We start from the raw sequence: 27,786 nt of genomic DNA, 5'->3' as shown, positions 1-27,786 counted from the left end.
TCATAAATCAGTCCATGAAAGCTGTTGCACTGCGGAGTGCGGTGCTGTAGAAGCCCACTGTGCTCTTTTTGGAGTGAAAAGTGTTCCACCTCAGCAGGTCCACCCCCTAACCTGAGTCTGTCTACTGAATCTTTCATCACGAGAAGGCTTTCTCTTTCTTTCTCACACACATACAGACACACACACACGTGTGCGTGAACAAACTTGTTGAATCATTTATGGAATAGAAATTCCATAGGTCTGCTGGCGACCTACAGGAAAGTGAGACCTGCTCTCCTTCTGTTTCTCTCGTTTTCTCCCTTCCTCCATATATATATATATATATATATATATATATATACAGTGAATACACAACATATATCCTGTATCACAAACACACATGTAGACACTGCAGTGTTAGAGAGAGAGAGTGATGAGTGGGCTCAAGCTGTTAAATCTTTTATAGGCAGGTGAGAGAATCTTATCTGACACACTACGTCTGACCTCCTCCCTGTCCTCCACTTTCTTTTTCCCTTTCCTTTCCAGTCTCCCGCCCTCATTCCCTTTTGTAAATAGACTCTTTCATTTTGTTCTGTCCTAAGTGTGGAAGAAACACATCAGTGAATAGATGTTTTGTTAAAATAACACAGAGCGTGCGTGTTTCTGTTTGTGTGTCCTTGTTCCTCCAGAACCCGGACATCGTGCTGGTGCACTACCTGAATGTGCCGGCAGTGGACGACAGCGGGAAGCCATGCGGTCCTGTCCTCTGCTCCATCAACACAGACAGGAAGGAGTGGGCCAAGTGGAGCAAGGAGGAGCTCATTGGCCAGCTCAAACCCATGTGTGAGTTATCTTTACTTGAGCGCTTGTTCTCTCCTCTGTCAGCCTTCACACGTTTCTTCCACCTGGGAATTTGAGTCACCTTGGGACCGGTGTGTAACGAGTCCGCCCCGGGCCTTGTTGCAAGGTGGTCACAGCAGGGTCGGACTGATAACGCTGTATCATAAAATTCCACTTGCTACTCTCTCTTTTTTTTTGTTCCCCGAAGTGGATTCTGCAGTTTTTTTGTACGTTTATAATTGACATACCTCAGTGCTGCAGAGGGGTGCATTTTTTTAAAAACACAAAATGATTAATTTATTATTTTATCATCCATTTTTATCATCTATCCAGCCTGCCTTTGTCTTTCAGCCAGAATAACGGTTTTGCTTGTATCCATGTGTGTGTGTGTGTGTGTGTGTGTGTTCGTGTCCGTTAGCAAACTATATCATGAACCACTGAATGAATTTTAATGGCAATTCCAGAAGCTAATTATTGGCTGTACATCTACAACTAATTAACTTTTGGAGTCAATGCAACTTAAAATGGTTGCCACAGCCAACTGAACTTAAAAAAAAAACACAAAAATTGCTACAACTCATTCAATTTTACTGACCTAAAATTTAATGTGGCAGTAGCTGAAAGTCATGCCCAACACGTACTCTGAGCAAACATCTCGCAGTTATGTTCAGAACTTGGTTAGACCCAAACGGCTACAACTCGGTCAGTCCTCAACATAAACTCTGGCATGAAAGGTGGCGAGTGATATGCAGTTCCTCAAGGACTGCAAGGCCTTTAATTTTAATTTAGAAATTCAACATGGTGGTTTTGATTCAGTAAACAATATATATATTAAGACAACTAAGTAACATATGTTAAACAATTATTATTTGAATAATATGTTTGGTTTGTCAAGAAATAACATTAAATTATTGAAACAATGAAGCAGATACTTTAACTCACTGCGCAATAATTACTTTCATCTTAATAAAAGAGATTAGCTGTCTCTGGTTTAATAATGAGTTACGATCTTGTGACTACAGCAACATCTAGAAATTAAAGTCAGAGACAAAGTGAATTGTTCACACTGCTGTGTGCCTAAACGTTGCTGCACTGTCTGCATAAATGGTATATATTTTTGCTTTGATCACAAGTATACCATGCGGTGTAGCCCACTATATTTACATGTGAACTGTACTTGACACTTAAACTAGAGTCTGTTTTTTAATTAGACTTTTCACCTTCCCCTTGCAACTTTTTACATCGCTACATATGTCTGATGGCTCCAATTGCTGTTTATTTTACAAATAATTATATTATTTGCATAAATCTGAAATCATGCAATTTGATGTTTTGCCAATAGTTAAATCACCCATCTGTTTAATGCGAGTGCAGCTGAAACGATTAGTCAGAATAATCAATTAGCTGACTGACAGAAAATTAATTGGCAACTATTTTGCTAATCGTTTGACTCATATTCATGTAAAAACATTTTATGGTTGCAGCTTCACAGATGGTAGGAGTTTGATGTTATTGCTTATAATTTCTTTAGTCACTTTATTGTGTTTTTTGCAAAGTTTGGAAGCATGAACAGTTGGTCTTACTACACAAACACTCGGAATATGTCACTTCGGTCTGTATTTTCCCTATCTTTGGCTATGTTGCAAACCAAAGAGCCACTTAATTTAATGGAGAAAAATAATCAGCAGATTGTTCATTAATGAAAATATTAATTGGTTGAAGACGAATATAAGAAAGTTTAAAACCAACAATAAAACCGATGCTTAACGATTAAAAGTCTGGTAAACAAAATTAAGCAAAAATTGTCATCACAGTAGTCATTGCTTGTAATGATATTTTCTAAATTTACATAAAATTCTTCGTAAGTGCAGAATTTACCTGACCTGATTTCAAAATAAGTGAGTAAGAGCTTCATTGGTAACAAAAAACACTCACCGTTTCATTTAAGGTTTATTAACAGTCTGTAGCCTATTCTTACATTTCTCTTTATTAAAAGAGAAAATAAAACTATCTAATCTAAACCAAACAAATGGCTGATGTTTGTATATAGATCCAAAGATAATCACTAAACCAAAGGGAAAACTGTAAGGTAATGCTAACTTGTAAACATTTGTTTTTATTTGCCTTGTAGTAAAATTATTTTAAAGTAAAAATTTAAAAAATATAAATTATGAAATATTCTTTCCTGTCAATAGAAACATAAGAAAGACAACAAAAACAAGATATTCACAGACTGCATGGCCACCATACACCTATAGTGTATATTCAGGCTTTTATCAGATATTCTGTGTGAATTTCTTGTTTTTGATGTTCCCAGCAGTCAGTGCCATGCTGCCACCTAGAGGCAGATACAAAATGTACCCAAGAAAGGCTGAAATTTACAGAAAGACGACAGAAAAGCCTGAAAAATCCAGGAAGTATTAATTATAAATCAGCATCAGGGAGTAAACAACTCCAGTACTCACACTGAAAACAAACTTATGTAATCTCCCCCCATCTTTTGATTGTGTCTGGAAGGGCAAATAAGGACATTTTATTTACTATGGGGCTTGCTGACGTAAATACGATTTCATTTCTGACTTCCATGTGTGTTAAATTATTCACACAGTTTTCTGCTTTTATCTTTTCCCTTTACTGGTGACTTGATTACAGTTCTGATCTTTCTGTTGTTGTTGGGAGCAGGTGTTACCCCTGGAAATAAATCTGCTAAATTCTCAAAATGTGAATGAAAACAGTGACTAAAAATAATTTTGGATGTTAGAAGTCCTGAAGACTATATATTGGCACTGAAAGTATTTTAAAGGTTATGTGTTTGTGGCAGTGTTTCAGAGTACTTGTGAACTAAATTCAATGTAAATTTTGAACACTGGAGGGTGCTATTACATGCTGGGAAATGCATATGAGGTAGTGCTATTATACCAAAACACTGGCCTGTGAAATTAAATAGATAGAATATAAACTCAGTGGGCATTGTTGTGAATGCTGTTTTCTTTCTTTTGATGTCTTGTTTGCCAGGTGCTGGAAGCAGCCTGCATCAGAAATGTTCCAGCGTCAAGCAGCGTATCATCTCATCCAAGCAGGAGACGGGGGGAGCAGCAGGAGGTGGGACAGCTATAGGAACGGGCGTAGCAGCGAGCCAGAGAGCCGAGGAAGCAGATGGCACAGAGGTCCAGAACAGTGATGTATCGGAGGGCCAGACCGAGCCTAATCCTGCCGGGGGGAGGAGCAGGGCTGGCGGAGGAGAGAGGAGGAACGGCAGGATACCCAAACCCTCTTTACTCCCACAGAGCAGCATGGAAGTGTCGTCTTCTACCTCCACCAACCAGGTGGAGGTGCCTGACACCACCCAGAGCTCCCCGTTGTCAATCACGAGTGACATGGCTGACAGTCCCGCTCTCGCCATTGGAGCCGGTTTATCACAGAGCACTGCAGTGTTTATGTCTGAGGTCACCACGCTGACTGGGGATTCGGTTTACTCCACTGGCCACACCCACCTGCTGGCATCCACCCATGAGAGTACCACAACTGGTATTCTGCTAGCTGTTGCCCCTGACAACCAGAGGTTTGCATCATTTCCAGGAGGGGTAGGCTTGGGGGAGGGAGGAGAGTTGGTTCTCTCCAGTTCTCTGGACTCTGGTGTTGGTGTCAGCCTACCTGAAACCACCATGACCTTTGACCCTGATTGCTTCCTCAACAATCCCAAGCAGGGCCAGACATATGGAGGAGGTGGGAAGACAGAGGGCTGTAACGGTGATGATGGAGGACTCCATTGCCCCTCTAACGGCTTTGTTTACAACCCAAGTCTGGTCAACAACATCAAGACAGAGGCTACGCCTCTGGAGCCGCCCCTGTCCACCCAGAGCAGCTATGTGGGAGAAGGACCTGGCCTCAGTCCCAGCACCACCCTGGAACAGATGGACTTTAGTGCGGTCATGTCATCAGCTTGTGTCCCAAGTCTGACCCAGCCTGCACACCACCCTTCCCCGAGCATCTTCCTACAAGCTTCCCCCCAGACAAGCCAGCCCTCTCAGCTGCAGACCAACGGTACGAAGGCAACCCAGGAGTCCGGCGAGGCGCAGGCTTACATGAGCCTGCCTCCAGTGGCAGCTGACGCTCCTGTCACCAATGGAGACGCTCATGCACACCTCCATCAAGCCAGCACAGACCAGCAGGCTCTGTGCGCAAGGAATGGACAGGCAGGAGCAGTGGGCTCGTTTCCACTGACGACGCAGGATGTGTCCATCGAACAGCCGGGCAGCAGGGGACATCAGGAGGTGGGAGCACTAGACAAACCCACGGAGAACGGAGAAGAGTTACTTCTCAAGGCTGGGGATCCTCATGAGGCCTACGTGAGTGTTGACACCAAGCATTACCTCCAGCCCACAGATGACACCGGCGGGGGAGACGAGGGTGGAGGAGGAGGCGGAGGAGCAGAAAATGAAATCATATGTAATGGCGTGAGCTTGTCAGGGGCCAGCAATTCAGTGGGAGCCAGTCCTCAGTCAATAGCCACGGGTACAAACATTGAGGGAGCGCTCTACAGCTCTCCGCTCCCTCAGCAAAATGGAGTGGTGTCCGCCACGTCAGCTGGGGCAGGAGCCGCTATCAGTCTGGAAGGATTTGAGGCTTCATTTGGAAGCCAGTTCTCAGATCTAATCAACGATTTCATCTCAGTGGAGGGATCTGGGGGTGGGGTGGGCGCAGCAGTCTCTGGGGTTTTGATGCCCCAGGAGGGGGCAGCAGGAGAGGAGCAGGGTTCGGGAGCAGGCCACTTGCAGGGCTCGGAGGTGGAGCAGGGAGCACTGGGACTGCTCCAGGAGACTGGCAGACTGTTTGGTGTGACGGACTACTCCCCGGAGTGGTCCTATCCAGAGGTGAGTAACTTGTAATCATTATTTACTCATCACTGCTCCCCACAGGAAAATTAGTCCATGCAACTCGTGATTGATGGCAGCTTGTGCTGATGTTAACCACTGAAATCACACTTAGCCCAGTTTGTACAGACAGCTTGGTTACAGTATGTGGTCATTAAAGAGGCCAAATATTTCACACTCAGCTGATTGGCTTTTAATGAAATTTCAATATTTCCCTGATTCCCCTGGGTGGCCTCATTAATTTACCCATGTACCACTTCTAATGGCTCAGACAGCAGTTTTGTCATTGAGTTATGATGAAACTTGTGGGAACCTTGCATCTTACCACCATCATTAAAAAAAAGTGTCACACAGGGCCTGTAATAACTCAATTTGGCTCACATTTTACTGCAGTTTTCGAACAAAATTACATTATTTTCAGTTTAGAGTAAAACTTAAAAAAAAAGATTTCTTCACAGACTTAAAAGCAGTCACATAATTTGTAAAATGAGCTAAACAGCAAAAAAAAACTCTTCTGTGTTGTACTTTAATAACTTTATGACATATAAATTTGCACAGGACAGTTGTTCTTTTGTTATTTTAATACTTTAAGCTGTGTTTGTGTGAACTCGTGACAGTTCAAACTTATTTGTTGTCTTTGAATGTAAACAGCCTCTAGGCTTGGCCTTTTATTTTAGTCACTTCAGATCTTTAAATCAGGCAAACTTTTTGGCACTTGTGTCCATAATTTGTCTTATTCCCAGACCGAATTTGAATAAAAGCACATTTTAAGACATTCCTTTACACACCAATGCTGCCATACTGACACAAATGCAGAAATTTGTCTCATTTTTAGACTTCTGTTTGTTGTTGCCAGCTACGTTTAGTCATATTCTCAGTGACGTTGTTGTCTGTCGATAACCTGTGGCTTTTATTTGTGTTCCTCAGGGTGGAGTAAAGGTGCTGATCACAGGTCCGTGGTTGGAGTCAAGCAGTGAATACAGCTGTCTGTTCGACCACATCAGTGTCCCTGCTGCTTTAATCCAGCCCGGGGTGCTGCGCTGCTACTGCCCAGGTAACACACCTGATCGTACAAGTGTCCTGAACTTTCAGAACTAATCCTGATGGCTTTTGTCATGGAAAATCAAAGAAAGTTGCCCAGTTATAAACAGATGCTGTGTGATTCTGTTACACCTTTCCTGTTGTGTAACAGTTTGGGCTCGAGCAACCCCGTCAGTCTTAATCAATACAAATACTGCAACGTACAGAAAGAGTATCAAGTATCAAGCTTTTATGATAGTATACATTTTTAATTTGTAAAATAATTTTTTAATTATGTTAATAGCCTTGTTCCATAGGAAGGTAGTGAAATTATTTTAAAATGCAGCATTACAGGAGCTACAACAAGGGCAACAATTATTAAAGACTGTATGTCAACAAGGTTCAAAACAACATTTGGACATTGTTCCTTTTTGTCTAAAGGTCGTCAGGTATGAAATAGATTGCAAACATTAATATAACTGTTAACTGATTTGGGATTTTTTTATTTTTAAAGTGTACATAGGAACAGAAAAAGGGGCCGTGGTAGCTCAGTGGTCAGTGCCGCGAGCTTGTAATCCCGAGGCTGCAGGTTCAAGCTCAGGTTGTGTTGGGAAGGGCATCCGGCGTTAAACACTAGCCAGGTCTCTCGTGCGAGTTCGCTTGCTGTATCAACCCCTGTAGAAAGGAGAGCAACATCGAAATAAATGATGTGTCCCATCCTGTTGTGTCTCGGAGGAGCTGCAAAGTGACGCTCAAGATTTCCAGTATATCACGTGGTCAGACCGTTTTCTGAAGTTATTTTTAGACCTCTAACTTCGCCAGGAGAATAATGCAGCACACGCATCCATCACCTGATGTCTGTCTTTTTCCAGCCCATGACACAGGACTAGTGATGCTACAGGTGGCCATGGGCGGGGAGGTCATATCTTCTTCTGTGGTGTTTGAGTATAAGGCACGCGACCTTCCAGCTCTGCCGTCTTCTCAGCACGACTGGCTGTCCCTGGATGGTGAGAGCAGCTATTTTCGTATTAATCAGATAAAAGCGTCTGATCGCAGTCATCATAAGACCCTTTCAGACATGCATTCACCTCATTACTCTGAATGTGTCTGTTTAATCTCTGAATGAGAACGCCGTTCAGTATTTTAGATAGGTTGTTTATGTAATATCAAAAAGTGTGTAACAGATAGGCAAGCACATGCAGCTTTGATCCTGTTTTGACACATAATTTGCTTTTTAAAGGACTCGTACAGATCATACCATTAAATAAAAAGTAAAAAAAAAAGAAGCTGTCCAAACTTTTCAACTTTATTGTTTTCGCTGTCATTATTAGGCTTTGAGGTGTTTTTTTTTTTTTTTTTTTACTAATTGGGAGCTAAATGAACAAGTACAAATAATGAAAAGGTTCTGTGCTGCACTTTATTGTCATTTAATCTCATGCTGCAGACTCTCCTCTCTGTGCGAAACACACAAACAGGCTGAATGGAGGCTTAAGTTAACACAATTAAACTTTCACGATCGTAGACTGCAAATAAGCTCCTCACTTTTAGTTCGATGGAAGTGACTCCTTTCATATCGTCTGTTCAGCAGACATGACATTTAGGAGAAGTGTTGCTGATTTCTTTTATCCTGTGCCATCAGGTTTGACACAAGGTTTCACACTTTATAGGCAACTAAAAAATTCAGAACAACACAACACGCTGCAGGTGGATCAGTGTCCTCAGGGATTGTACTGGAGTCTGGATGGAGTCCCCTAAGTGAACATAATCTGCTGTAAATTTTTAACTTGTGTAAATTCAGACAGAAAATTCTGACCTTAATAAACCTCGCTTCGTGTACTGTGCTGTGTCACATCTTTAGAAATATTGCAGCCACACCATACATGTTTCTAAAAGGGACACGAGCACGTAGCAGTGAGGTACATCAATACACATCGCTGCAGAAAATTTTTAAACCCCCCCCTATTTCTTTAATATTTTGCTTCCAAAGAGACAGGCTTTCTTGTCATCTTTTAAAGTGGTCTTGACCCTTTTTTTTCTTCTGAAGGGTTTTCAAAGAATTTTTCAAAGGGCTTTGTTTGCCCTTTCACTCATTTTCAGTCCTTGTAGCTCGCTGTGACAGTGTTGTGCAGTGTGGGCTTTTCAAAATTTGGTACGTGGACAAGTGGACGGCAAAAGAAGACTCAGCCCTAAAGCAACTATCTGCAGCGGATGAACAGTATTTAGAAGGCACGTCTTGACAAAACAGGGGAAAAAATCCTGCAAAGACGTGACACAAGACCTGAGAAATGCATCGTTCTTCGTCTATGTGGCACATTTTCAGCTAATAGCTGTTTGAGAATCACCCTGTTGGTGCAAAAAGCTACTTTAGTTGTCAGATTGTGTTATCTTTGGAATTTGTCATGGATTCAGCTAAAGAACTGGGGAAAAATTGTGCAATTGTGGCAGACTTCTAATGACTGTGTCAGAAGATTCCATCAAAAATGGTTTCTTTCCCAAGTTCTCTGTTGTGTGTCGACACAGCACTTGAGTTTAGGAGCTTTTTATACCTGAATGATGTCAGAGTTAAAGAGACAGTTCAGATCCCTTGAAATGGGGTTCTGTAGAAAGGTTATGAACAATTACTATCTTACCTGTTGCAGATAGCTCTTTGAATGGCCTCAGTATGGAGATATAGAGATTATTTTTTACCAAAGTGTGGCTTTCTACGTCTTAAAATAACTCCAGTCTGAAAAATGTCATCGCAATCAATGTCAGCGCTATTTTACAAACATTTACATTGCTGTCATTTTTGCTCAACACAATTATTTATAGACAATTCTGTGATTGTTTACTAAATAAAATAGTGCCAGCAGCAGCTAGATGTAGCACTTTCAGTGCAGCCTGGGGCACATCCAGCAGGAATATCTTAATATTTCTGTTGGGATAAACAGTTGATGTGAAACTGACAGCTGTGTAAAGTTTTATAAAATAGTGTTTTGCTTGAATTACTTGAGTTGTTTTAAGAATGCAGCAATCTACTTTAGTTTTGGCTCCACTCGAATTAGATGTTATCTCGTCAATCTGGTCAAAATTCAACTTGGATTCACCGTTCAAAGAGCTATCTACAACAGGTAAGATATTAGTCGTTCATAACCTTACCACTGAACCCCACTTCAAATGATCTGAACTTTCACCTTAAGTGGCTTAACAAACATTCTTCCGAAAATGGTAAAGCGATCAAAGTCCAAAGAAAAACTGAAGCCTGAAGAAATGTTGACCAAGACTATTCTAAAGGATTACAAGATATCCTGGCTCCTTGGATGGAAAATATTTAAAAAATTAAGGATGACTCAAACCTTTAGTAAAATAAATAAGCACTACAACATACCATGTCTGAAAAGAGCTTTGTTGAAAGTGTAGCTTACAAAATTAAAAAAAATATATTTATCGTAAATAAATACGACATTTTGTGACAGAAGTAGCCTAAACCTAAGAATCCTTTTCTTTTTTAAGTAAAACGTGAGAAGAGTCTTTTAGCTGCTCCGTTCCAGCTGTTTCTCACATTAGACTGAGACAACTCCATTCATAGATGTTACAGTCAGGTCTGTATCCCTTCTGCTGATGGTTGATCCGATGGAGACACCTTTATTCTCTTTTTTTCACCTTCTTCCTTCTTGCAAATCGTTTCCTAAATTAGGCTAAGGTGGTTCAAAGCCTGTTTTAATGAACGGGACCCCTTATCTTTACTTGTTTTTTTCTTTTTTTTCAGTTTGTGTAGAACAAGCGTTAATTATGAAACCCAGGCAGCATCTTGGAAGAGCTGCTAGAGCTTTTCTTGAGCGAATTAGAGGAAAATGAAACGTCCTTTCAGTCGGCTTTTGAGGTTATTGCCCACCGCTGAAAGGCGAATGTGAATGATAATGTTTTGCCCCATGTTTGTGTGTGTGTGTCTGTGTTACCAAAATATCTCATTAACCACAGGACAAATATTAATGGAACTTACAGAAAGTAGTAATTGGATGTACATCTACAGCTCGTGACCTTTTGAGGTCAATCCAGTTCAAGATGGCTGCCACAGCTAACCGATCATAAAAAACCCAAACATGGCTACAACTCAGTCAACTTTACAACTATTCTGCTGAAATCTGGTGTGGTAGTAACTGAGACTGATCCCCGACACATATTCTGAGTGCTAACAGATTGTCCAAAATGTTTGTTTGAAGTTTGCTATTACCTCTTTGGAGTCAAGAACTTGTCTGTTAGCAAAATATCTCATGAACCACTGGGTGGATTTTAATGAAACTTTCATGAACTAATTATTGTATGTACATCTACAACTGATTAACTTTTGGAGACATCCTTATTCAAGATGGCTGCTCCAGCTAATTGACCTCAGAAAACAGACAAATGTGTTTAATTCAGTCATTTTTACAGATATTGTACCAAAGGTTGAAGTGATAGTAGCTGAGAGTCATTCCAACACATATTCCAAGTTCTACACTTTTTCACAGATTTTTGTGTTTTCGTTTGGTGTCAGCTGTGTTTGTTAGCAAAATATCTCTGGAGTCCAGAGTCTGGACTGGATAACATTTTAATGAAACCTTCAGTAAGGAATCATTAAATGTACCTCTGCAACTGATGAACCTTTGGAGCCAATCAACATTAGCCAACAGGTAAACGGCTGTGGTTTTACAGATATTGAGCTGGAATTTGATGTGGTAGTAGCTGAGAGTCATCAAGACCAAAAGTCACACTACACAAGTTGATCTGAGTGTAAAACTGCGGGCGATATGCATTCCCCCAGTGAGCGCGCGTGTTGCTGCAGCTGCAGCCTGGAAACACGCGGGACCCTCCTGGCGAGCCGTGTCCTGACTCCGTTCGCCTCCGTCTCCGCGTTGCGCAATGCGGCAATGCGGCTTTTCCGTCACAGCAGGGCTGACTGCTGGCTTCAAATGAGGACAAGGACGTGACGGCACGACGGCCGCTCCGTTTGACAGTGACAACTTCGGACAGCTCTGCCCGTGCGCGGCTCTGCGGACGGCAGACGGGTTCGAGCCTTTTCTTTTTTATTTTTTTTTCTGTCTTCGGAGCGAGGACGGCGAGACTCGCTCTGCGCTTTGTCTGTTCAGCCTCCACGTGTGGGAGCAAAAAGACTCCACTCGGGTGAAACAGAGATATGATTCTGGTGTTTTATCAGTAAATGAGTGTAAGCACACCGCACCGCCACATGCCATCGCCCCGCTTTCAGCCTGTGCGCAGTTGCGCGGTGCCGGGAGGACAGCTCGGAGAGTGGCGGGCGGATTTGAAGCGCCGCCGCTGCTTGCCCCCTCCCCTCCCCCTCGCACACTAAACGTGGAGACGCTCCATTCCCCCCCTCTCTTTCTTGCTCTCCCTCCTCTCCGCCCTCCCTCTGTTGTTTGTGTTTTTTGCGCGGTCGGAGTAGCGACCCGTGAGTCTGAAACTACCGGAGGTTGAGCAGGAGCAGGAAGGAGAACAAAGAGAGACGCGCCGGGTTTTTGTTTTTTCGTTTTTTGTCGTTGTTGTTTGTTTTTTGGGGGTTTAACCTCTCCTCGCGCTCTGTTGTCGGCGTTCAGGTGTGTATCCCTCGCAGCTGCGTTAGTTTTCTCCTCTTTTTATTAATTTTTTTTAAACCATGTTGTAACATAAATGTGGCTGGTTAGATTCATAGCTGTGGAGCCTTGGCTTTTGCATCCCAGTTATTTGATGCAAGATTGCCCAACATGTGCTGTGCGTGCTTTGTGTGGCAGACAAAGACAAGCCACAAGTCCTCACCTTGTTTACGCCCTAGCTGGTTGGGTCGAGATGTGATGTGGCGCCTTTCATTTGACTGCTGGTTCACACCTGATAATTGGAGTTGGATAATTAAAAACGACCATGTTTAGTTTCAGCACCATAAGGAGTGGACAGTTCCTCTTAACCACAACATTACAGGCCCATCGCTGGATTCTGTTAGGGGTTTTTGTGCTGCTCCTTTAGACATTTTTGTGTGTTTGAACATTACAATTTAGCCTCAGATGAATATATAAGGAGCTTTGGATCAGCTTGAAACCCTTTACCATGAAAGTGTTACGAATTAATTTAGATGCAACAGTTGTGAGCTCATTTTTCTCTCTTTTTTCCAAATAAACTATAACTCTGCTAGTTTATTGTAAAGACTGCAAACCCCGCTGAAATGTAATCTAATAGTGTTAGTGGTTATCTCGACAAGCTTTGTTTACAAGTTAGTCTCACCCTGTTTGTGTGTTTTTTATCTAAAGTTGGTTGTAAAAGAATGATGTTGTAAAAGTTTGTTGCTGTCGACTGTGTAATCATTGGTCAGTGGTCTGTCTTCGTCTGTCTTCGTCTGTAGAGTTTTGTTGTTTTGATTACATTTTTTAATCCCTGTCTCTTGTTTTCTGCTCTTCTCATTCACCTGGTCCCGACTTGGTAGTTGTCACGCCTCCATTTGTTTATTTGTGACCTTCCTTAGTATACACTCCTGCTTTTCCTTTGTGTGAGGTCCTTGCGTGTGTTTGCTCCTGCGTGTCTTGTCTAGCCTTTGGTTTTCTTGAGGTGGGAGAGCCTTTTGTTTTCAGATTCCTGGATGTCTCTGAATCCTTGCCTTCTGGGCGTTCTTTCCTCCACTTGGGTCCTTAAATCACTCTTTCATACCAGGATCATCATTAAGGTAAAAAATGACTAAGTTAAGGTCAAAACTGGGACGTGAAACTACAGAAACTTTGGAAATTCTGTCAATCTGCTGACTACTTTACTGTCATTGTATACTTAATACTTTAATCCGCATTAGTAAATAAATCCTATAGTGTAAAGCTAGTATATAATAATAATGAACCTTTTAGCAAGATGGACACTTGTGGAGCTCTTACTGCCTCAAAAATCAGTAGGTGAACACATAATAGTAAAAAATTCCAAAATAAATATATATATTACAAAAGAAAAGCAGGACCAAAATTAATTTCCTACCATCAGGTTTCAGTTTTTTTTGCAGTGATCATGGAAATGTCCAAGAGTGTGTGTCATTTGTTTGACTTTGTATGGTGAGATATTGTTTTCTGGATTTGTAAGAAATGAAGAGAGGTTTTTAATGTGTTTTGTAGCCACGATCCCGGAGTGTTTTGTAATCGAGTCAGATGGGCCGTATCCAGAGTCAACTTCCCTTCTGACTGTGCTAGTCAGAAGGGAGAAGCCTGGATCTTTTTGTCGCTCATGTGGCTCCATCCTCTCAGTTAAGTCTCTGTACTGCAGGCAGCAGAAAAGAAAAACAAGTGAAATGAGACGAGGAAAACAGAAAACTGAGTGAGGAAGCAGCAGGTGGGATGATTTAATGTGCACTGCAGCAAAACTGCAGCAGCTTTGAAACTAAGGGTCAAACTCACGCACAACCAGGTCACGAAGATATTTGTTTTCCAAGTTCACATTTTTAACTTAAGGGCGTTGCTGGGTTTCAGCTCAGTGTCTCTTCAGCCAATTAGATGAGCCTCTGTCTAGGCTAAACACAATGATGCTTATTTACATGAATACAGTGAACTACCTGTCAGTGTTTACAGACTACCACTTCTTGCTCACATTTCTACAGACACCCAGTTCAGGATGTCTATCTTGGAGCGTTTGGAGCAGATGGAGCAGAGGATGGCTGAAATAACCAATCAGAACCCCGGCTCAGAAGCCATGGCAACCAAGGGTGGAGGAGTTGAAGGGGGAGGAGCCTCGGAGCAGCGGTCTCAAGTAAGCCTGTGATTCTGTCAGGGTGAATTCTTTTTTTTTTAAGTTTTGTATTTAGGAGGCAAAGCCCAGTCAAACATAAGGAGCTAAAATAAATCAGTCAACTCTTTAACATTGACTGTGGTAAAGTTAAAGATTGTAAGATGGTAAGCGGAAAAGGCTTCTTTATAGTTTTTTTTTATTTTTACATATAATGAAGCAAAAGCCTGTGCAAAATAATTGTAACTTCTTATGGTTTACGCTATTTGACATTTTCTTCTTCAATTCTTCAGATCTCCCCTGATCATGGCACGTTTGAGGGTCGTGTCGTGGTTGTATGTGAGAAGATGATGTCTCAGCCATGTTGGGCTTCTTCTAACCAGCTCGTCCACAGCAAGAACTCCAGAGGAATGACGTTACTGCATCTGGCCGCAGCTCAGGGTTACGCAGGACTCATTCAGACACTCATTCGCTGGCGGTGATTTACACTCAGATATGACACATCATTGTGAAGGCACAGAGCCAGCCAGTAATTTCACTTTTGTTGTCTTGCCCTGCAGCACAAAGCATGCCGACAGTATTGACCTTGAGCTGGAAGTGGATCCTCTCAATGTCGACCACTTTTCCTGCACGCCACTCGTGAGTAGTTATTGCTTAAACGTATTTGTTTCCGTTTGTTTTTCTGTGTGTATCAAGTTTGTTTTGTCCTCCTCAGATGTGGGCTTGTGCTCTGGGTCATACCGAGGCAGCACTGATTCTTTACCAGTGGGACCCAAGAGCTCTCGTCATTCCTGATTCCCTGGGACGCCTGCCATTGAACATTGCCCGTTCCCGTGGCCACACTCGATTGGCCGAGCTCTTGGAGCAGCTGCAACAGAGTCCTCAAATTCAGGGCCAGCCTGTGGATAGTTGGACGGATAGATGGAGAGGAGGATCACACACGGGTGGAATAAGCAACAGCCCTACAGCTAATTCGAACCCAGGTGCAGAAGCATGTGGTTTGTTACCAGCAGGGATACTTAATTTGTCAGTTCACCCAAAACACAAAAATTAGTTACCAAGTTACTCTATATGCATCATAGCCATATTTTTTTAAATGTTTTATTTGAAATTGAAACTTCTACTACCAAATTGGAAATGAGTGGATTTCCATTATAGTGTTTAATGAATAATTACTACATGGCTACTTTTTCTCACTTATTAGACTGGTAATTGTGCCAAGGTGATCAATATGTATGTGTGTATATATATACACTATATACTACAAACTACAACATAAAAAGGCAGGTTTTAATCAAAGTATTCTGAACTTTTATCCTCTATAACTTGTTTTTAAGAGCTTTATTTCAACCCTGGTTTGTTGTATTTCCACCAAAGTCTAGTGTGCAGGTTTGATTTGGCAAATTAAGTCCACTGATGTGTGTCGATCCTTCTCAGCACTTTGCTGCTGACATGCTGCAGCTGCTGGACAGACAGCAATTTAAAAGCAATAAAACCAGGAAGTACACTACAGCCACTATAACTCCACTACAGCTTGTATAATTGTTAACTTCCAGTTGTACAGCAGAAACAGTTATTGTTTGCAAATGTCACTTCAGGCTCAGTCATTCATGCAGTTTTCACACCACACACTCATTCAGTTGCATCTGTGGCAGCAGAAAGAAGAGAAGGAGCTCCTGTCAGCAAAACAAAGTTGGGGTTTAGTGTTTCGAAGCATTAACCTTGTTTCATTGGGGTTACAGTTTGGGGCACAAATAGAATCATTCCAAACTCTTGTGCATTTTTATGCTTTAAAATAAAACCACCCCTAGTTCTTTAAGCCAAATGGAAGAGGGGGTGATGGAGGGCAAGGGAAGGACGCACAAAAAGGCCTTGGTCCTTGAAAAAGTTCATCTGATTACAGCGCTGATTAATTATATATGAAAACGATGATGATATTTTTAAATCTTTGTAAGATTTTATCTTATTTTTCACTCTTTTCGCTCTTCAGAGCTGAGGAGAAACAGAGCAGAGAGCCAAAAGGACAACCAGAACCAGAGCTGGAGCCAAACTGGACAAAGGCCCCCAGCAGGAACCCAGGGGGAGCAGGAAGGTCCCCCTCCAGCCAAGAGACTCAAATCCAACCCTGCGAGCCAACAACAGCTCGCTAACTCAAACCCTGCAACCAACCCCGTCAACTCCCGCCTCACCCCTCAATGTTCCACCGTCCTCAAATCCTCACAAACTCAATCCTCAAACCTCAGCTGTCCAAATGCACCTCTTTCCAGCTCCAGCCCCAACCGTCAGCTGCCCAGTGCCCCATTCTCCCACCTGCAGGCCAGGATAGGGGAGTCTGAAGGGGGCAACAGGTGGAGTCTGAGACAGACTCTCGGGCAACATAGTTTGGCCAGAAGGATTCAAGGAAAAGAACGATTGGCTATTCACCTGCGCCAAAGAGTGCTGTCTGACAGGGGAGAGGAGACCGAGCTGCTCACCTACCAGGACAACACAGAGGACTTACAGGTATGGGGAGCCATTCTGATACCGCTCTCATGGAAAGCAACTGTATGTTTTGTGTTAAGTGTTTGAAAAGGAAAGGTAAATCATAGAGTAATGTTCTGCACAAAATATTAAGAGGAACATGTTTTTTTTAACTTAACCACCCTTAGATATCTCCCTGAAATCAACCACTTTTTTGACATGTTGCAGGTGGACATTACGATGCTCGCTGATCACTTCATGTATGCTTCAGCTGATCGGCTTAAGCAAGTTGTGGACACTGAGTCAGATGTTGGGAAGGTTGGGTTAAGCAGTGATGTAAAGTCACTGTCGGGTTACCTTGATGAGGTAGAGAGGTGAGTCAAATAACTAAGACGCTTAGTAGACTGACTAAACAGAATCATGTTTCCTCAGCTCTGTTATATTTATATTGTGTAAAGTCAATACTTACACAGCTTGACTGTATACCATTCATGCAGGTTTCTAAAGTCCAAGCCCCAGACTCCTAGCCCCAAACCAAATTCACTCTCAGGGCTGGAAGATCAGCAAAGTCCTCGTGCTAACCAAGCCCCGTCCTCCCCCTTTGATTGGAGCTCCTTCCTCTGTGCAGCAATGAAACAGGAGAGATTAAAAGCAAGCTCCTCCTGCCTAGCCATGACTGAGGCAGAGCAGCAGGAGCTGTATGAAACCATCAAGCGTGCTCTGCACTCGCTCAGAAAACACAAAGTAAGCATCAACTCCCCTTGTACCATGCAGTTTCTCTCATCGCTGAACCTGCCTCCATGTTTATTGTTACTCCTTTGCACAAACCACAATCAGCTAAAATAAGCCTCACCATGACCATAATCCATTTTATATATAAAACATTAAAATTAATTCCTCCTGACTTTCTTTCCAGGGTCCCATTCAGGAACAACACAAAGAGATTGCGGCAGTGATTCAACGCTGCTATAAGAGATACAAGCAGGTGAGATCAGCAGGAAGGACCGGGCAACATGATGGAAACTGCCTCCTGTTATAATAGAAGTTCTGCTCCCTAACTTTTACCTCTAACCAAATTTACCTAACTTCCCACAATTGACGAGCTTTATCTGCTTAGTTTATATAGGCAAAAAAATACATAAAAGGTTTTTTTCTTATGTGCTAAAATCAATTTTGTATTGAATTAAGTGATAACATGAATGAATCACATTTACCTTATATCTATTACTGCTATTTTTGACAATATAATATGTTTTAATGTCTCTAATCTGAACATTTATTTGAAAATCCTTAAACAAAACTATAAATTGTGCGAGATGCTTTGCTGTAATGAGTCTGTGGTCATGAGAAGAATTGATAACTATAGAAGATAGTAGACACTTCAAAATTAGCATTCACAGGTTTTTAAAAAGTCTCTTCGCACTTTTCATTTCATATTTACATATTTCTCATACTAATATGAAGCAGATTTCTAGTTTAGACCAGAACTGTTTAGGTTTTATATAATTAAATCCAGGTTTCTACATTACTATGTAAGTTTTTATCTAATTTGATCATTTCTGTGTATTGTTAAGATAATCTTGTGAATTAGTTTCATATCTGTAGTTTTGGTAATTTCATGTTTTTATCTACAGCATTGGTTTCAGAATTTTGTTCCTGCATTTTTGAAGAGTCCAAAAAGGCTCCCCTTTTTTGCTGACAAAAACCTTCACATTGCTGCCGTCTTCTCTCTCTCAGTATGCACTTTATAAAAGGATGACCTTAGCTGCCATCCTGATCCAGAGTCGTTTCCGGAGTTTCCACGAACAGAGGAAGTTCCGGCAAAGTCGCAGAGCAGCGGTCCTCATCCAGCAATACTACCGCTCCTACAGGCACTCCCTAAGGTACCACGCACGCACACACACACACAAGTGCAGAAACTATGGGATTGTGTACAGTGAGTAATAAAATTGTCTAACACACATATATTCTATTACAGCAGCCTCCTAACTAAAAAACAAAACCAGGCTGCTCGCAAGATCTTGAGGTTCCTGCTCCGCTACCGCCACAGGTGAGACGCACTCTCAAACTCCTCTACATACATCTAAGGGCGCACAAATAAACACGTGCCACACACACTTACCGCCTACTAACACACCAACACACACTACAGTGGTGCTAATAGCTGGTGTTGTTTTGCTGTTCCTGTGAAGCCCCTTGATGGACCACAGGCCTCTGAAACAGGTGAGTCCCCTCTTGCTCCCTCTCTTATAGAGGCTGATGCCTGTTTGCATGACAGCAGAGGGAGAGGAGGAGGAGGAGTTCCTGGATTATCATCCTTCCCTCCTGCTCTCGTCCTCACTCCCTATCTCTCTCTGAGGACTGCTGAATGATTTCAGTAACTGTGCATGACTGACAGATAGAGGAGCAGTTCTTGCATATGGTCTTCATGGGGGCATGTTCTGACTGTTATCACTACGGGACTCTAAGGGTTGCTTGGCCTGCCTTTTGTTTTTTTTTATTCTGTGCCTCGATGGGTGGGGAAGATAACAGGATTTGAGTGTGTGTTTGTACGTGAAGGATGGGGATCAAAGGTTTGTAGATTAACTGTTTATTTTGCTCTGAGTGTGGCCTTTGGGTGTAAATATGAAAAAAAAACATGTTCAGTTACATAAATAGGCTGGTATTTCTGATTCTGTATCTAATGTGTGTTTGGTTCTCCACAGGGCCAGAGAGCAGAGAAAGGCCAGGGGTCGTGAGAGCCCATCATCAGGCCCCGCACACAGCCCCCTCAGCCTGTGAGCAATCTAAACCTACCCAGCCCTCTCCCCTGTTTCCATCTCCTCAACCCTCCCTCTCTTTTCCTTTTCCCAGTCCCTTCTCTTTTCCTCTACTTTCCTCCTCGCCCCTCTCTCACCCGCCCTACCCTCTTCTCTCAAGAGGAAAAAAAAAAACTCTTCCCAAACAGACTGAGGACAGGATAGGTGTCCATCATGGCAGCTCAGACAGACAAACTGCTGGGCAGAGCCCAGGAACCTGGCTCTGCCCGCAGCACTGATCCTCCTCCACAGTTTAACTGGGAGGCCATCACATTAACCTCATGGCATTCTTTGCACTCTTCATGGGTATGTTTCTTTGCAAAAGCAAGTTGACGAGTCAGACAAGTTAAAAAAAAAAAAAATAAGGAGGAAGTGCCTGAAGACGGCGTCCTGCTGTTTAAAACAGCAGCTGGGTGTGCTGAACGACTCCGATGAGGAACAGCTGGCTCAAGAGAAATGCTACTTTGACATGCAGAAAATATACAATACCTGGTGTGTTTTGTATCCAAACAGAGATCTGTGAAAGAAAAAGAAAACATAAACCAAAAAACTCACTTCTATGTTGCATTTGCATGCAAGGTTTTTTCCGCTTATTCCTCCTCTCCATCATCCTGCAGAGCTATAGAGGCAAATCATTCTGCTGATTCAGTATTTCACACTATCACCAAGCACTCTGATCCACAGGCTTACAAACCTATTAGTCACCCAATCAAAAAGGGGAGGAACTGCACTTGAATGTAAGAGGAGGATTGTTAGATAAGGGGAAGTGGTCTGAATAACGATGTCTTAATTTGCTACATGGACTTTGTATGAAGTCGTTCTTAGAGGCAGCACTTTGCTCGCCTGACGTGGTGTGTCCGTGTTTGTTCAATTCGATGCATGTGTTTGAGCTATGAGCTCCTGCATGCTTGCCAAACTGCTTTAGTGTTGTTTCTTTTTTGTATTTCTATGTGTAATTGTGTCTCATGTCTTCATCGACCTATCCTTGCCCTGTGTAATGTGAACTGTGTAAGGACAAATGACTTCTTTTGGGTGCTTTATTTAATTAATTTATTTATTTAAGGGTCTAATTCTTTCTTTTACTGGCTCAAGAGTGGTTTAGCTTGAGACTGGTTTCCCCCCTCCCGTGTGATAAAATATGACGTGTTCCAAGGATTAAATGTCTCTGTTAGTTTGTTCTGCGTGAACCTCCAAATCCTAGGAGAGAGTCACAAACCATTGCCTTGACTTCTTCTTGACTCTGAGAGGTCTCTATGCTTGCTCTGTACAGGACACGGGTCCTACACCTGCCCCTATAAAGGGCATTGGTCCCCATATTAGCCCATACGGGCGGTCAAATCCATATTTTGGACTATTGCATATTTCTGTATATAAATTGACGAGGTAAGGGGATACAAGGACCCTGAAACTTTTTCATAAGAGGACTGTATTTAAGATTATAAATTATTTTACTCCCATACCGAGAACTTTAGACAGAGACCTGGGTACACAGGACGGCTGTATTGCTTGTAAATACTGTAGATATTACAAACGGAGTAATGTGCATGAGATTTAAGACGAAGAAACGGCTAAAAGAACAAGGTAGTGGCTACGGACTGTGAGAGGATTTTAACTGCTTCACTTTAAAAGTATCCAGCATTAAGTGTTACTGAAAAGAACATTTTGTTAAAGCATGCAAACGAAAACTCTAATGTTAGACTTATAAGTGGGAAAACAAAGTAAGCTGAAACCATGATCTTTCAGACTAAACATTTAAACTTTGTGCTTTTGTTTCATGGCTAGCGAAAATTAAACCCTTTTTGCCAGTAGTGCCAATAAATATGAATGCTATTTTTGCCTAACAACACAGTATGTTACGTTGGGGGAAACTAACACCCAAAAGTTTATCAGTAGGATCCACAGAGGCACAGACGATAAAAAACAGTAGAGGAGATCTAGTGCTAGTTCAGGCGTAGACCTACAAGTTCTGAAGTTTGTCCAAGGCAGACTTATTCATAGACGATGGTGGTAATAATGCACGTATTTTTAAAATAATGGCACTACTAGTGATGATGACTATGGAGTTTAAATGTGAATGCGATGACTGGTGACCTATAAAAAAATAAAAAAGAGGGTGCTACATCCTTTACAATGTGGTTGTGTTTCAGCAACATCCTCGCTTTTATTAAGACCATCAATCAGACGTACAACAGATCCAGCCTGGCCTCCAGTCAAAGCTTTCCACCTTCGAACAGAATGTCTCCTACCCACTATTTATTTTGTTGACTTTATTTTTGTGTTGTTGTTCTTGTTGTTGTTTGATTGTTTGTTTTTCACTTCATTGTCACTGCCATAAATATATGATATGTATTTTAGACATCTGGAAAGCTGTTTAGAAAGTGCCTGCTCAGCAACAGAAAACTAATATCAGGAAATATCTACTGTATATTCTCCAAGGCGTTCCCAGTTACTTGTTTATTTTCCTAAATTATGTGTTCAAAATGAACTTGACAGTGTTGAACTTGAACTAATTCTATGTTTGAAGCTCTAATTTGTCTGGTATGAATGGGTGCTCATGGCCTAATTGATGCTTTGTGTTGCTTTATTTGACAAAACAAAAATGACAGTATCACTGTACGCACCACCTTTGTGTGTATTTTACAGTATTAGAGGAAGAAATTGCTTCTGTGTATGAGAGGCACTGTCACGAGTCTATTCACAGCATCACTGTTGGGAGGACAATGTGTTTTGTCTCTCACTTTGTTTTTGTTTTGGGTTTTTTTTTCTGTTTGGTTTTTTTTTCCCTCCAGAGATTAATTTTCTCCAACATTAAAACGACAGCATAACTCAGCAGACTAAATAACTTTGATCAACATTTTATTTCTCTTGTCTTTCTCGCTGGCCCACACAGATGTGCTCGCACATGTAAACCCACACATAGAGTGTCAAACACAAATGTACATAGTCGGGCACGCGAATACAGGCCACCCTCTCTTGCTTGTGCGGTTTTTTTGTGTTCGGAGACACACTGAAATATCTCCCTTAGATTTTACTCAGGGTTGAAGAACAGGGAGACGGTATGTGGCGCGTGATAAACTGCTGGCACATCTGGTGGCCGTGTACATTTGGGTATATGTATGTATGTATGTATGTATGTGCAGATAGTTAAAAATAGAACATTCGTGGTTTAGCACCTGCAGCTTTTATTGTGTTCGTGTTTGACAAAAAAAATTAATATCCCAGTTTTTTTTTTTTTTTTTTTAAGTAAAGCAACAAATCTGTTGCAGGAAAACTGATCCAGGACACAAGAAAAACAAAATACCTCCAAATAGTTTATTTTATAGATTCAAAAAATTGATCTGAATTTTAAGTAATAAAAAAGATACTCATCCAATACTCAAGATCCTTAAAGGAATAGTTCAAGTCTTTCAAAGTGGAAAGGTTCTGAACAACAAACATCTTACCTGTTGCAGATAGCTCTTTGAGCGACCAGCACTTTGTGTGAGAGGCTGACAGCTAATCCAAGCGGGGCCAACTCCAACCTCGAAAATCTTTACGGTGCCACATGTTTTGCATCGCATAGTTACTTCCATTGAACTCTTTTGATTATTTGAAAGCAAGCACAAATAGTAGCAGCGGCAGCTAGCTGTAGCACTTCCGGTGCAGCCTGGGGGCACTTTAGGCCGTGTGGTGTAAAATTAGCAGCAATGTTAAGGTTTATAGAACAGCTTTTTTATGAAATTTTGGAGTTGTTTTAAAGCGACGGCAAGCCGCCCCGCTCAGACTAGCCATTAGCTCGTCAGTTCAATCACATTTAAACTCGTTCTCCCAATTAAGGCTGTTCAAAGATCTATCTACGACAGGTAAAATAGTAATCTTTTCCTCAGAACTTACACTATCACTTTAATTTGAGCTTCTTCTTTTTTTTGAATAATGTAAAAGTACATATTAAACCTTTATCATCATGAAAGAGTGGATAGAAAGATTGTGCCCTTTTATGTTTTCTGAATATCAGTCAAACTGAGAGACGGCCGATCGGACCGAGCCGCCACAAAAATAATCATCCAGAACGTCGACTGAAACTCCCACTTCTTCTGATTTCAGCAAACAGTAAAGATGACATTCTAAAGAACATCTTCACAAACAGGCACACGGACATCTAAATGTTCATCGACGTATACAACACACACACACACACAGAGTTCAACACGCAAAGCACTTAACTCACAGTGCGGACACTTCATCTATGAGTTCATGTTTTGGAGAGGGTGGTGACTGTGAAAAGAGTATGTTTGTTCAGATGAAGAAAAAAACAGAAAAAAAGTAAGAAATGTTGCCATATAACAGGTGCGCAGAGAAGACCTCTGTTCTTATAAGTCCGCCTGGAAATGAAATGTAGAACCTTTCGGGCCTTGTTTCAAGAGGGCGTGGCCAAACACCACATTGCATGCTAGAATGGTAGACCCTTATAGATAATCTATGGCTAGACCTCTCCTGCCTTCCTCCTCTCTCACCCCTCTGTCTTCCCTTTCTCTCTCTCATCTCCTGCTGTATCACCACCCCTGCCTGCTGTTGTGTTCTCCATGCCTATCTCAGTCGCTCACTCCTCTCTCTCTCTCTCTCTCTCATTTTTTTTCTGTTTTCCTTTCTTTGTAGCCTAGTTTTTAATCTTTCTTTGTTTTACAAACATGCATGCACAAGCATCACTAACTTGTTGATGTTTTTAAAAGAATATTTTGTTGCTGAGGCCATGCAAAGTGTTTTGAATATTGCCCTTATATGTGGAATATGTCTTCTGAATGCTTTACATAATTTCTGCTGTAAAATGAAATCAGAATAAAAAGAAAATTTGCACTTTATTCTATTTCGGGCTGATATTTATTGGTTTCATGAGTTACTGGGAACATGTATTTAAGCCTGCCTGATATTATATCTATATTTATGGAAGTAAGTTTTAAAAACTGTGAGTTTTGTACAGTTGTTGCACTTTTAAACACCTTAAATTTCTGAATTAAAATATGTTTTTTTACTGTAACTAAAGGTTTTGACACAGTTCAGGGTAAAGGCAGGTAGTGTCTTTATTTGCCTATTTAAACCAGTGATGCACTGATTGTTAAATCTTACAACATCTGTCTAAAAATATATATTTTTTGTCTCAGACTACTTCTAGGTATACATATTTTCTGAGGTTTTATTTACAGAAAGGATTTTTTTTTTACTTTAAGGTAAAGTATATGTGTAACCAAAAGCATGATTATCAGATTGATTGGCAGATGGGAGTCAGTAAGCAGAAAATCAACCAATATTTGTTTTAGATTAATGTATGCGCATCCCTAATTTAAACTTTTTTTAAAACCAGAAGACAAGTCTAGATTTAATATTTCTTTCAAGATAAGACAAGAAGTTGGTAAGAACAGCAGTTGTTACAAAACACACATATCCCTAAAATAGCTGCATGTAAACATCACATCATGATTATATATAGACACACCCACAACAGACAGGTCATCAACACCAAACACACAGAACTAATTAAAGGCTGTTTGTGGAGGCATCACGATGGTCGTTATCTTTAGAGGTTTAGTCACGTTTTTAAGATTTAAATCTTTGGACTGGAGACAGAAACAAACCGTGGTAGTTTCAGCACAGAAACATTCAGTCGGTGCCAACAACAAGGCGCGTTCAAGACTTGATTTCCTGGGAGAACAGAAATTAGTGATCACAGGCTGAAGAGTTTCTTGTTTCAGTTTAGCTCCAGAAACCATCATAATTTATTGGTGTTGGTATTTATTATTGTGATTTTGATTCCTTTGTTTATTTTTACTTCACTCAAATGATATAAAACTCTTTTTTTTCTGCAACCAGACAGTTTAGAACGATTCCCAAACTTTTTAGCCTCTCACCCACAAAAATAACAGAAGAGACCCATGACCTCCAATATATTTGGTTGATATAAATCACTCTTAGTCCAATTAAACAAGAGCATAATGACATTAACTATTTATTTTCATTTCATTTACTAACCACACTCTTTTGCAAAAACTAGCCAAAAAAATGCATGTGGTTCACAGTCAAATTTAAGATAAATTTTACTAAAAAAAATCATCTTGAGGTCCCAGACTTGATGCGTCACAACCCACAATGGGTTCTCTGAACCACCAGCATAGAAAGTTTGGGAACAGTAAATAAGACATGTATAAAACAATGACTGTTCTTTTAACTGTGAATAGACATGTCCAGATGTAAAGCAAATCTTTGATCAAAATTAAGATAAAAAATTTGTTTCCCAATGGGAAAATTACCCTTTTTACACGTGAGTCTCAAAGCAGCAGACTTTTGGTGTCCAAAAAGATGTAGAGTTTGAAGTTTGAATAATACTCCAGCACTGTAACTAAAACAAAAACAAAAAACTAACGCTGTCAAATAGATTCAGCAACCTTTTGAGGGTCCACTTAAATTTTAGATTATAATGTGCAAATAAATGCAGGTGACAACAGAAAAAGATCGCACTCTATTAAAATGAATTATTTTCATGCATTGACAGCAGATTAGATAATATATTACATCTAAAAACAGGTGACCATAACTGTAAACTTTAACTTTTTTCCTAAGGAAAAAAGTAATATTATTAATTTTATCTGAAACTGAGATTTAGTTCAGGGCCTGATTTAGTGTATGTAATACATTTACATTTGTATTTATTTAGTCATTTCTAACTGAGGACATAAAAAGACCACAACGTTCAGTCCAGGACATTTGTAAATACTGAGAAACAGAAATTTCCGAAGCAATCCGGAAAATTACCAGTACTTACGTAACGCCATTTTTCTGTTTTTTTACCGTAAAAAATGTCGCTTACCTTTTTTACTCACTGTACTCTTACCCACACGGAACTTGCGATTTTTGTCTTTAGAAACGGATATATATTGCTTAGTTTGAGCAAAGGTTTATTATTGCTGTGTTTGTTTGCCTGTTTGTCGGTCTGGTTTAAAAAATACGACCCGTTTTTGGTGTCCGTGAATCCGGCAGACTTCCGGTATTACGGTAATGATGAACGGAATTGACGTAAGAGTCGCAGCTGATATAAGGACGTGGTTCGTTCCGGAGAAAGGTGGATCTTGGTCTTCTACAGGAGACGGTTTCAGCGATGGATCCGGCACGCTTTTAACTAATATATGTACATATTTTAGAACTAGATGTCTTTTAATGTAGTAGTACAATGAAACCTTTGTATATTTTTCTCCGGGAGCTCGGCGCTGTAATGCGGACTAACTTACCATCGACTACAGAAACAATGCGGGCCTAGCTAGCATGAGCTAGTGCTAGCCTGAGGAGGCTAATCGGAGAACTGGTCCAGCACACTGAAGAGGGATTTAACTCGCGGCCGAAGCTGTGATTTCACGCTGTCGAAACGTCAAAATCCAGTAAGTTGCTGATATTCGTGTATTTCTTTCTTCTTGTTGTTGTGATTCGTGCAGCACCTTTATTTTTTGTCGTCATGACGCTGAAGTATTTAACTTAAGGCCACCCTGTACTCGGAGACTTAATGCGTTAGCATGTTAGCTTTAGCCGGTTGAGTAATCGTATTACTTTGTTGGTTTCGTAGTTAAAATGCTGCTTATGCTCGTAGTTTTTGAAATGTCAGCTGTCCAAAACAAAATGTTAGACTTGTCTGTAGATTAGTCATATTTCTTATCAGTTCTGGATGCAACCAAACTACGTTTAAATAAAAAAAAAAATGCCACAAACGAATTGGTTTTTCTACACCATGATAACGCGTAGCCACTAGTTTCTGTTTAGCATTTTCACAAAAATATCAAAATCTCAACTGTGGACATCCATTGGGGACATTTCCTGGTTTTATTTTAGGTATTCCTAATTGTTTGTAATTATTCAAGTTTTATAAATGGAAGACAAATATATGGAGTTAGATTTGTTTCACAATTATTCAATCAAAAAAAAAAATCATGTCAAACAAAAAGTAGTATTCAATCAAAAAATAATAATGTCAAACAAAAAAAACATCTTAAAACTTTTTAACCATAAAAATATTTTTTTACAAAACAAAAATTTAAAGATTTTTTTTTTTTTGGATTGAAGTCACTAATTTTTTGGTTGAGTCGATTTTTTTTTTT

The 27,786-nt window shown here is 40.8% G+C and overlaps 2 protein-coding genes across 8 annotated transcripts in view; both read left to right on the top strand.

Moving 5' to 3' along the window:
* The window catches only part of LOC108239846 (calmodulin-binding transcription activator 1), a 61,092-nt gene extending 36,582 nt beyond the window's left edge, over window positions 1-24,510 (top strand). Inside the window, exons 7-22 of one of the 4 annotated variants that reach the window (XM_017422814.2) lie at window positions 669-822; window positions 3,835-5,693; window positions 6,621-6,747; window positions 7,586-7,720; window positions 14,290-14,438; window positions 14,708-14,892; window positions 14,975-15,053; window positions 15,130-15,397; window positions 16,405-16,916; window positions 17,103-17,248; window positions 17,372-17,618; window positions 17,791-17,859; window positions 18,612-18,757; window positions 18,856-18,924; window positions 19,067-19,097; window positions 19,580-24,510. In XM_017422814.2, coding sequence (XP_017278303.1) covers window positions 669-822; window positions 3,835-5,693; window positions 6,621-6,747; window positions 7,586-7,720; window positions 14,290-14,438; window positions 14,708-14,892; window positions 14,975-15,053; window positions 15,130-15,397; window positions 16,405-16,916; window positions 17,103-17,248; window positions 17,372-17,618; window positions 17,791-17,859; window positions 18,612-18,757; window positions 18,856-18,924; window positions 19,067-19,097; window positions 19,580-19,612 — 4,209 coding nt within the window. In that variant the 3' untranslated portion in view covers window positions 19,613-24,510. Of the gene's footprint in view, window positions 1-668; window positions 823-3,834; window positions 5,694-6,620; window positions 6,748-7,585; window positions 7,721-14,289; window positions 14,439-14,707; window positions 14,893-14,974; window positions 15,054-15,129; window positions 15,398-16,404; window positions 16,917-17,102; window positions 17,249-17,371; window positions 17,619-17,790; window positions 17,860-18,611; window positions 18,758-18,852; window positions 18,925-19,066; window positions 19,098-19,579 lie in introns of all 4 variants that reach the window. The other 3 variants (XM_017422812.2, XM_017422811.2, XM_017422810.2) reach the window with 3 other exon arrangements.
* A 2,224-nt stretch (window positions 24,511-26,734) lies between these two features.
* si:ch211-160o17.4 (homeodomain-interacting protein kinase 1) overlaps window positions 26,735-27,786 on the top strand; it is a 15,724-nt gene continuing 14,672 nt past the window's right edge. For all 4 annotated transcript variants that reach the window (XM_017422889.2, XM_017422888.2, XM_017422887.2 and 1 more), the window contains exon 1: window positions 26,735-27,075. The gene's annotated coding sequence lies outside the window, so the exon portion shown is untranslated. The remainder of the gene's footprint in view (window positions 27,076-27,786) is intronic.

The sequence above is a fragment of the Kryptolebias marmoratus genome, linkage group LG4 (genome assembly GCF_001649575.2).
Source record: "Kryptolebias marmoratus isolate JLee-2015 linkage group LG4, ASM164957v2, whole genome shotgun sequence".
In the NCBI taxonomy this organism is placed as follows: Eukaryota; Metazoa; Chordata; class Actinopteri; order Cyprinodontiformes; family Rivulidae; genus Kryptolebias; species Kryptolebias marmoratus.
Note: the sequence above shows the minus strand (reverse complement) of the source record. Positions and strands in the feature narration are given on the sequence as shown.